Source organism: Cygnus olor, chromosome 15 (assembly GCF_009769625.2).
Source record: "Cygnus olor isolate bCygOlo1 chromosome 15, bCygOlo1.pri.v2, whole genome shotgun sequence".
NCBI lineage: Eukaryota > Metazoa > Chordata > Aves > Anseriformes > Anatidae > Cygnus > Cygnus olor.
Window position 1 is genome coordinate 778,495 of NC_049183.1, and position 10,479 is coordinate 788,973.

At 43.4% G+C, this 10,479-nt stretch overlaps 1 protein-coding gene across 1 annotated transcript; it reads left to right on the forward strand.

Moving 5' to 3' along the window:
* The first annotated feature begins 315 nt into the window (after nt 1-315).
* DEXI (Dexi homolog) lies at nt 316-9,954 on the forward strand. The gene is made up of 2 exons (XM_040574668.1): nt 316-970; nt 9,317-9,954. The coding sequence occupies exon 1, from the start codon at nt 574-576 to the stop codon at nt 853-855; it is 282 nt and encodes a 93-aa protein (XP_040430602.1). The 5' UTR covers nt 316-573; the 3' UTR covers nt 856-970; nt 9,317-9,954.
* The last annotated feature ends 525 nt before the right edge of the window (nt 9,955-10,479 follow it).

Genomic DNA, 10,479 nt, shown 5'->3' on the forward strand with positions numbered 1-10,479 from the left:
GGGACAAGGGGAGTGGGAGCGTTAGTGGCAGCTGACTGGAGGAGATCAGCGTCAGTTGAATTCCTTAAATAGTTGAAAAAAAAATAAATCTAGTTAAAAAAAAGTTGGCAGTGGTGTTTTTGATCGCGCTTTGATACCAGCAGAGCCCTGCTGACGAACGGCAGCGCCTCGCTCCGCGCCGCTGAGGGACGGGGGCGGCGGGGGCGTCCCTCGGCCCCCGGGAGCGGCAGCGCCGGGGCCGGGCCGTGTCGGCGGGCAGGGGCTCGGCCCCGCGCACGGGAGCGCGCCCGCCGTGCCGTGCCGTGCCGAGCCGTGCCGAGCCGAGCCGAGCCGTGCCGCCAAGCAGGAGGGCGGGCGGCGCGGCGGGACTGCGGCAGCGGGGCCGGAGCTGCCCCTGGAGCGCCTCCTTCCAGCGGCGGGGCTGCGGCACCGCGCTCAAGCCGGGTGCGCCGGGCTCGGCCTCTCAGCGGGGTCCGCACCGGGCTCCGGCCCCGGCGTTTCGCCCCCGGCGTTTCGCCCCCTTCGTCCCCCGGCACCCCGGCGAGGCTGCGGAGCGCGGCCCCCCGCAGCTGCATGCCCGCCGCCGTGTCGGCACGGCTGGATGCGCTGGAGTCCTGGGCCTTCCATGCGCTGCTGGCGCTGCCCTATATGTTCTACGTGGGCTTGTTCTTCGTCAACGTGCTGATCCTGTACTATGCCTTCCTGATGGAGTACATCGTCCTCAACGTGGGCATCGTCTTCCTGCCCGAGGACGTGGACCAGGCTCTGCTGGACCTGGGAGTGCTTTCCGAGCCGGGCTCCGTGCTCTACGAGACGGACGGCGAGCTGGATGTCTTTGACGGCTACCTGGAGTGACGCCCGGGGCGGCTGCGGAGCAGGCTTCCCGGGATGCCCCCGCTCCACCCGAGCGGCCTCTGCCCTTCGGGACGCCGCCGGGGAGCCGGCAGCAAACGGAGGGCTCGCAGGGCAAGTAAGTCACTGCCGCCGGCTCCTCTCGGCAGCCGGGCTCCCGGGGCCGGGCCGGGCACAGGGAACAGCCCCGCCGCCCTGCCGGGTGCGCGGAGCGGGCGGGGGGCCGGGGCTGTTCGTCGCGGGGGGCTGCTGCTCGTCCCCGGGGCTCTTGCTGCCCGTGTGGGGTTTGCAGCCGGGCAACAACTTCGCTAATCGGGTCTTAGAGCAGCGCCGAATGGAAGTGATAACGCAGGTCAGTATTTACCCATACACCGGAGGTCACACACTGCTCATAAATACATTTTAAATAGCCGCCCTTTAATAACTGCACTTAGATAACAAGAAACCACCCAGCTGACCGTTCTCACGTTTATCGCGGCCCCAGGGTTTGCTTGATCAATTTGTTCTGTACTTCTGAGCGATGCTGGAAGCCTGGGAACGTTGTAAGGATTTTGGCGTTTTAAACCACTGAAATGCAGTTGGGAAGAGAACCAGTATTTCCAGCTGGGACGCTCTGTGCCAAGTGTATGTTAATGAAAACATTCACGGTTTAAATAAAAATGTGTTAGCAAATCTGCCAGTATAATTTCTTAGCAAAATATTGGCTGTAAGTTTGAAAATCAGTTTAGGATACCTTTTTAACTTTCTGTTTGAAAATAGGGAAATAGGAAATTCTGTTCTAAGGTTGCAGACATAACCTTGGTGAACATATTATACAAATACCATCTGACATCAAGCTATTTTTATCAGTCTTCCAATTTAAAAACAAAACAAAACCACTTCTGTAATACTGTCCATCATACAGGTTAAAACTATCTTCCTAAATATTTCTGTTAAGATTCCATATAAAGCAACAGTAGCAGTTTTTGGTCAATAGTTTAGAACATATAAAATGGAAATTGGTGGTGTTGGATTAATATTGATTGCACAAACACAGCTGAGCAAAGCTTGGTCAAAGGCAAGTGGGAGCATGAGAAACGTGTGTGTGGCATGGGGAGAACAGATCTGTGCTGCTACTGAAGAAATACAAATTTACAAATAAAAGTCTACGTACGCACATTCGGTGGTCCATCCCGGACTACTGGGTTAGAATAATTTTTGGCAGCCCCGAAGATCTGTAGCAGAACTGAACTCCCCGCATGACACTGTTGGCTACTTCTTGTGGCTGTCTCCTCCTCTCCCTTTTCAGTTGGGCATATAACATACAGGCTCAGAACACTGACAACGCAAATCAAAAGTCTTCCTAAGTATCCTTCAAACCAGTATCTCCTGTCTTCCAGGAAAGAAATTCATAATGATGGAAATATAAGCAAAATCTTTGGTGCAAAAAGTCCTTACCCTTTGCTCCCCAAAAATATGTTTTCCCAAACCCCAGATCTTAAAATTCCAATGTAATCTAATTAAAAATATTAAAAATTAATTAAAAATACTAACAATTAGTAAGGGATTAAGGGATCACTTTTATGCTGACTAGGGTTTGTTATGATGAGCTGCATATAGTTTTCAGGAAGACCTAAGGAGAACAACACACATAAAAGCTTACTCAGTGGATTTTTCCTGCTACATAGTTCAATAGAGCACAGGATCTGAGCACAATTCTGTTCAATGCATGTATACGGGCATCTTAAAATTTGCCTTCACATTAATAGGAAAGAAGCTCTGCAAAGTACTCGATATTCTCATTGTAAAACAATGTCACCTCCATATGTGGAAATGCAAATGTCTTCACAGAGCTCAGAAGTAAGCCTTAGCCCATGCCCCATCTTGAGCTGATGGAGCTCTGCACAAGGACTAACTGCAGCCTTGACCTTTGGATTGGAATTTGGCATGTTAGATTGTTGTTTCCATTGAGAATCAAATCACAAATCTTTTAAGTTAGATCAATTATTAGAGAGCAAAAAACATGCTATTGCTGCACTTCATCTATTTATATATTTAATTATATGTTCAGCAACCAGGCCACAAATTACATAATTATTTAGCCACAAGGCAAAGACTCAGCACGTCACCATGGAAAGGAATTTGTGTTAATATCCTGGTTACAGGGTTTGTCACAGCTCTGCGGCATTTGTCACCGCCAGTTCCCCATGTTAAGCCATGGGCTTAGGGAGGCTTGCCCTGTTTGCTTCGACCCAGAAGTGCTGAGGATTCATCAGACACTGCAGGAAGAGTGGGTCTCAGTTTTATCAGCAGAGATGAAAAATATATAGGCATCACTCATTGCATAAACTGTAAGAGGAGTGTTCTTCATGTGACTCACCAGTGATTATCGAGAACAACTAAAAAGCTATGATTAGCCCTAGCTGAAACCTTGCAAGTGTGCTCCTTGCTTTTAGAAAGTGCTGCCTTCCACCCAGGAGGTGAGTGGCATGCACGAACAGAGAGACAAAGGGAGGAAACCCCAAGAGGCAATTCTGCACAGTGTGGAAAGGCTTATTTAGATTTAAAGGAACACGTGGATCAGAAAAGCTTTGCTCTCTTGCATTGAAAACCTCAGCAGAATAAACCCAAAAGGAGCAAAATTCTGTTCACGTTCTAAGCATAATTGGTGGCAGAGGTTGAAGATAGACAACTAAGCAGCTCGAAGAAGCTTCCTATCCTATTCAAATGGAGAATTCTATCTGTGTAAGCTCAGCAGAATTGAGCTTACTCATGTCATCTCCTGTTTTAGCTTGAGCGTGCCAGATTCTTCATTATATTTGAAGTCTCCTGGAATAAGATCGTATGACTGTTCTCTTTCTACTGTTTTAAAATCAGATGTGACTCATCACAAAGTATTCTAATCAGAAAGAAAATGAGCAAGAATAATCAATAATGAAAACCAAATAGGAAATACTGGATTTATCAAGGTGAATTATGACGTATGCCTTTGGTGAGCAGAATCCAGCACTCAAAAGCTTGTGACTCAGCACTTCTGCTCTTTGCCAGCATGTAAATCCTGAATCAGTCAAAGAAATAGCTGTACTCACTAGCTGATCAAATAGTGCCAATTGGAAATGAAGGCTCAGCAGCTGTAAGAGGCAGTACGGCCCAGCGGAGAGGGAAAGAAGCAGCTTCCTGGGTCTCCACTGGTGGCTTCTGTGAGCTTAACACACTTGTGCCTCTGTTCCGTTTCTAAAACAGAATGCCACATAAAGGAACAGATCAGAAGAACATTATCACTGGCAGTGCTAAGATGCACATAAATGCATTAGAACCCACCTCCTGATTCGGAATTGTAAAAATAATGAGCAGTGATTTTTTTTTCCTTTTAATTTTTCACTATGTTCTTCCCTTATTTGTAGAAATCTTCATGTGGAAAAAAAAAGTGACTCATTGACTTCATGATACGCACAATTTGTCCATTTTGTTATCAGTTATAGTAATGACAGGTTTAAGAGCAATAGCTAGAATTTTTAGAACTGTATGTTTTAAACTCCTAGGCATTACTAAAATTAACAGAAGTGGAATGCTCAGACTTGCCTGGCAGCTCTGTTGTAAAGTCTATTGTACTCCAGCTATTCTTAACAGGAGTTCCATCCTAGATGGAAGGAAGACAAAATCATGGTTAACTAATGAACTAACCATTCAACCTTGTTAACCACAGCCAGGCACAGTCCTAAGTGATTTTCTATCAAATGCCTTTGGTTATATAATGCAAGAGAGCAGGCAGATTTTTTTGTAAAGTTTTCCAGCAGCTACTGTTAATAACACGAATTAAAATAAGGCACAGAAAAATAAGAGGCATTTAGCTTAAGATAGAAATATTTAAGGTCTGAGTATTTAATTTGTTAAAACCCCCAGCCACAGGTGATTTTAAAGAATTTTTTAAAATCTCATTTCTTTAGTTCTTCCCTACAAAAGGAAGTTTAATCAGCTTGCTTTAATAGCGGGTGATAATATCCAGTTACTAGTTTTAAGCTGTCAAAGGAATTAAAAAATGAATTCAATATAGTTCTTCGTGTTTGTTTCCTCCAGGGAACCAGCAAAATGCTATTAGTCAGATGGCAACTAGCAATCCTAAAACAGAAGAATAATTTGTTTAGAGAAGTTTAGGATGTATACTTGGCCATTCCAACTCTTTGTCTTTCTTCCCTCATAATGATTCTAATTAATACAGAGTACAAGTGTCCCAAAGAATTAGATAGTGCACAGAAATAGCTATGTCTTTCAGTTTCTTCAGGGAAACTTTGATATTGTCTTTCTCTTTCCAGTTATGCAAGCTCGAGTGTTTTGTCTGGCCACAAACTTGGGAAAAAATATCTGAAGAATTTGAATGATACTCTCTGAGGACACAAAAATATTTCTATATATGTTCTGTCTAGTTTTCAAGCCTGGTATGAGATCTGATTTCATTCATTAAGAAGAGCTAGCAACTGTATTGAAATTCTTCACAGAATCAAACTTAAAACTTTTGGAAAAGTTGTAGAGCTGAGACTTTAATGCAGGAAGATCAATATCTTCTTCGGGCGTATGAAACTATTGAGGAAAATCTGGCACAAATTTGGTTATTTAATTTACAAACCTTTAATTTACAAACTCTTTGTGTAGAGTAGTGTATAGATCTTCTGTAAGAGTTCTTTATTGTAAGAGGTGAACATTCTGTCAAGAATCCCAGAAGTATCAGTAGAAACTTCACCATCTGCTGGATATTAGGGGATTAAGAACCTGCCCTTTCGAGGCTTGGTAGAAGGGTTTTGAGTGGAGTGGGACCAGTGGAAATGGGGAGGAACAATTCAGCTGCAACCAGTGGCTGGGAGAAGTCCCACTGCTCAGACTCTTCTTTTGCTGTGGACCAACCAATTCACTCTTAGTGCTGGAGATGGGCACTGAGAAGCATCAGTTTTGTCACCTGCTATGGGGAAGGCACTGATGAACTTCCCTACAGCCCAGGAAGGGTATCTCTTCCCTATTGCTAAACAGCATTTTTCTCCTTTGGCACAGCACATGGAGAAGAGGGTTGTGGTTGCTCATGTTCTGTTCAGCAGGCAGAGAACCTCATTCTTCTTCTGGGAGAGTTGTACACTCCATCCAACTGTGATAAAATGGGCAGAGACTAATGGGACCCATATATGGAAAGTACAGATATAATGGAAAATAATCATATGCACAAACGATTTATCGCTGTGTAAAGCTCTAGTAAGTGAACTAAGACTATTTACTCTTTGAAGTAAGACTACTCTTTGAAGGGCCAGAAGAAAAGAGCCGAGGCTTGCTCAGGCCGTATAGCCCAAATAGGCGGTGGTATCGGAAACACGCTCTTTTGGAAAGTCAGGAAATAGATGGCAGACAATGTCAGGATGCAGAACAGAGTCACTGCGTTTCCTTTGGTCCAGCCCAAATCATGAACAATAACTTCAGAGATGGAATTGGCAAAAATACATGACTGAGTTTCTTCTTTTAATGCTGGAGTTGTGCTCTAACAGCTGCATTATTAAGTGCTTACAAGTGTTTTTAAGCTGTTGGATCTGAAATTTGAAAAAAGATTTGCTAACCTTTTCATTTTCCATTTTTGGGGAAATCTTGGAAATTTTCTGTTAAGAATTAGGTTCACATGAAATTTGAAGGACAGGCTTCTAATTGGCTGAATAGAAAGGCAAGATTGAATATCCTGGTCAATTGTATCATTCACACACCATTTAATATCTGCCACTACAAATTACTGTCTGGGACTAGCAGCCCTACGGCATTATTTGAAACTTCAGTTAGCTTTATGCTTTGCTTTGGAGGCCCAATACATTTTGCTGTGCTATTTTTAAGTCAGCCTAGGTTTCGATCCACAATGCAGAACACTAACAATGTCTGAACTATCTGCTGGTTTTAGTTCAGTTTGGAAAGTGATCAGATAAACTTCAAGTGAGTAACCTATTAGAACAGCTGTTTCCCCTTAGTTTAAGAAATATGGACAATAAATAAGGATATTGAGAATATATGATTACTGTTAGCAGGGTGCTGCAGCTGATAAACATTTGATAAAAGAACCTCATGGACACAGAAGTGGTTTGTGTTCCTGTCTTGGTATCTACTAGGTGGCAAACAGGAACATAGGAAATGCTGTGATGAGTCAGACCAAAATCACCCAGCCTCGTGTTCTGGCTCTGACACTAGCAGGAGTTGCCATTTGAGACCACACATAAATATGACCGAAATCTGCAGCCTGTTCCCTTTGTACTTTTCATACTCCACAATGGAAGAACCAGGGATGTTAGAGGGCACACTGCTGCCCAGCCCTTTAGCAACTGTTTTCCAATTCCTTCTCTCTACCTCTTCAGACTGAGGTGAGCTGCTCCCTCCCTTTCCTCAGTCTTTTCAGATGTTCTTCTCTTTACCTTCTTTGCTCAACTTCTTGAAACACAGGGACCAGAAGCGCACATAGTGCTCCTGATGTAGGCACACAAGGGCTTTATATGGCTCTTGTTGTGTTGTTCTCAGTACCCTTCATGATGATGCCCGAAGTTTTTTAGCAGTGGCTTTTTTAGGTGCCACTGCTGAGATAGGGACTTCAGGGTCTTGTCAGTAGTGATGATTAGTTGTAATTGCCAGCTCCAACTTCTGCATCATGTAGGCAGGTGCAAAATATTCATCTGTAATTGCATTATATTACAGTTAAGTAAAGTCACCTGCAGCCTTTTGCCCACTCAATGTCATGAGGTCCTTCTGGGGTTCTTTGCTATCAGCATCTGAACATCTGAAAGAGCTTATTTTCTGCGGTCTTGGAGGTTTCTCTGTTCATTGTCTTCTCTGGCCCACTAATGGTATTGTTGAATAAAAACTGTTCTCTGGCATACCCTGCTACTGACTTCTTTCCTATCAAGCTCTGTTCTTTACTTCCAATCTTTTCATATGCTTTCAATACGTAAAAGAACCTTTCTCCCAATACTGTGTCAACCTGTTTGCTTTACAGCTTTCTGTAATTAATTTGTTAATGATACCATGTTCCTCAGTCTCTCCATGCTCATCCGGAACATGTGACAATTGCATTTCATTCTTCATTCAGACTCCTCACAGAATCTGCTTTGTCTTCTGCACCTGAACTCATGGCAATCTTTCTGCCTCAGGACCCGTGTGCCAGAGAACTGGGTTGGCAGGGCAAAATGATCTGCTGAGCCACCACGCCAAGCACAGAAAGTGACCAGGAGAGAGGCTGTGTTTTGCCCTGCAGCCCAGTGAGAGCCTATTCAGAGAGCTCCATGATCTGTGAATAGATCATGGTCTGCTCTGTGATGTAAAGCAGATCTGTTAGAAGGCCCATTAAGATCCCCAGCTACAGCTTTGTACCACAAACTCTCACTTTACAACCAGACGAGCATCTTTACTGTGTAGGGTCCCCCGCCTTTACATGCTGTGCAGGAGGCCTATAAGATCTGTAACAGGGGAAGGAGGGAAGAGCTGCCCTTCCAGAGGCTTGTTCTGCAGAGCACAGATCTCCTCCTGAACTGCTGGCAGCCAGGGACCTGCTCTCGGTTTCCTGTACCCCCAAAACTCTTCTTCAGCAAAGACTCATCCCCAGACAACCATCCCCACTCCGAGCTGCACCATCCTGCTCTGTGTTAAAGTCACCTGTAAGATCACGGGACCAAATGGGTCCTGTCACCACTGCCCAGCACATCCACAGCTCTGGTTCGGCTCGAAGAAGACTTTTTCAGGCTCTGATGATGGTAAAAATCACCTCTTAATACCAGTCAGATACTTTGAACCAGTCAAGGTAAATCAGGTACACCGCAATAAAGCAAAACAGTAGCAATTTTTTTGTCAGTTAGTCCAAGAAGTTACCCCAACATGTTACTTAACTCTATAAATTACTTACTGGTGGATCCAAAACGCTTTGAACAAAGTGACGCTAGAGAAAGAAAAAGAGAAAGCGACCAAAATCAGAGGCTGCGTCAAATGTAAGCAGCACGTGATTAAAACAATTATACCATCTAAGGAACAGCATCATTAAGAATATATAGCCAATTCAAAAATCAGTTTTTAGTAAGAGATATGTAAAGTGATATCAAACCTAGCATAAAATAGTCTACCCCCTGCATGTCAAGGCTGGTTGCTCTCCTAGGAGCAGCCCTTACTAATTGACCTGATGGACTGTGGTTGACTGCTTGTTCTCATACCCCTCACACCAATAGCTTCATGCCTCCATTAAAATTACACTAAGGACTGATGTGCTCTTTAACAGGAACTGTTACACTGATTTCACCGAAACGTTAGTCAGGCCCTTACTTCTCAAAGAATTATTATCCATGGTCATGAAAGATTTGGATTTATTATTATTATTATTATTTAAAGAAATAAATGGCACCATGCTGTATCTAACATACACAGTGACTTCTCTGTTCAGTTCAGGTCTAGAGGGTTACTCTGTATTTGTTATGTGTTCTTTTTTAAACAGATTCATTAAACACCTGAAATGAATTATGACCAGGTTAATGGATCAAGTTATGGAAAGAAACTATACTCTGAAATGTAGAGATGAAAAGAAGGACAAGGGGACAACAAGAAGAGTTGTTATCAGACCTTGTCAGCCGTGACTTTTTCCCCATGGTCATTGCCTCTTGAGTGTGCACTGCCTGCAGTGATTCACATACAGTACTGGGCTTCCATAGGTAATTCTGGGATGGACTGTGTGAACAAATAGTATAAGCTATGTTCTCTTACAACAGAAAATCAAGATGTTACTCAGATTTGATAAACTTTTGAATAAATACCGCGTCATCCAAATGGACACACTCTACATACTGCTTAAGCAAGTTTTGCAATTGCACATTGAAAACTAGACCAGCCAGTAGTTCCATATCAGTGCTCTCTCAGGGGAATATATCCAGGCGTGCTTCAAGGAGGTTCTGTTCAGGGTAGTATTATGGCAAGAACTGTGCTAGCAAGATATTTTATTTTAATCATGAGCTTTGAAATAGATCAGAGACTGAATTTTATATGTCAGATTGTCTAACCAGATACTTTGCAGATTGTTTAAGCTCATGTTCCTATGTACAGATGTGAAAGCAATACAATAAAGACTGACCTTTTCCATGAAAAAGAAAGCAGTCATTTGTTGGAGTTGTTCTTTTTCCCTTTGAACAGAAAATAATTTAAATATGCTTTCCAGGAAATTGCAGTTTTCCTACAGGTGCCTGGAAGTAGTTCCATGTTACTGAGATGGCCAGCATACAGGCAATCCTGCTACATGAAAAATTACTTGAAAAATCAGACCTGAAATGAAACACCAGGAACCGTGTAGTGTTGGGGGAAAACAAACAAACAAACAAGCAACAAACACATTATTGAGGGCAGCTATTGTACTGTTTTTTATCTTACTGGTATATTTTAGAAGTCTGGTTTTCATAACAGTGCAGTTGCTAAGCCAAGTTGATGTATGAAGAACATTTGATGCTTGAACATCATGAATGCTTGAATGGCATTTCTGAACTCCTAGCACAGTAGAAATTTGTGCACAGTCCCCCAAACACAATTTTCAGCTGCTCCTGCAAGAGGTGAAGCACTGCCATGAAATTACATAGCTTTCTCCAAAATAGGTTATTAGATGCACTTTGGGAG

Excerpts from the sequence above, each read along its gene's own strand:
- DEXI (XM_040574668.1), top strand. The coding sequence starts at position 574 with ATGCCCGCCGCCGTGTCGGCACGGCTGGATGCGCTGGAGTCCTGGGCC.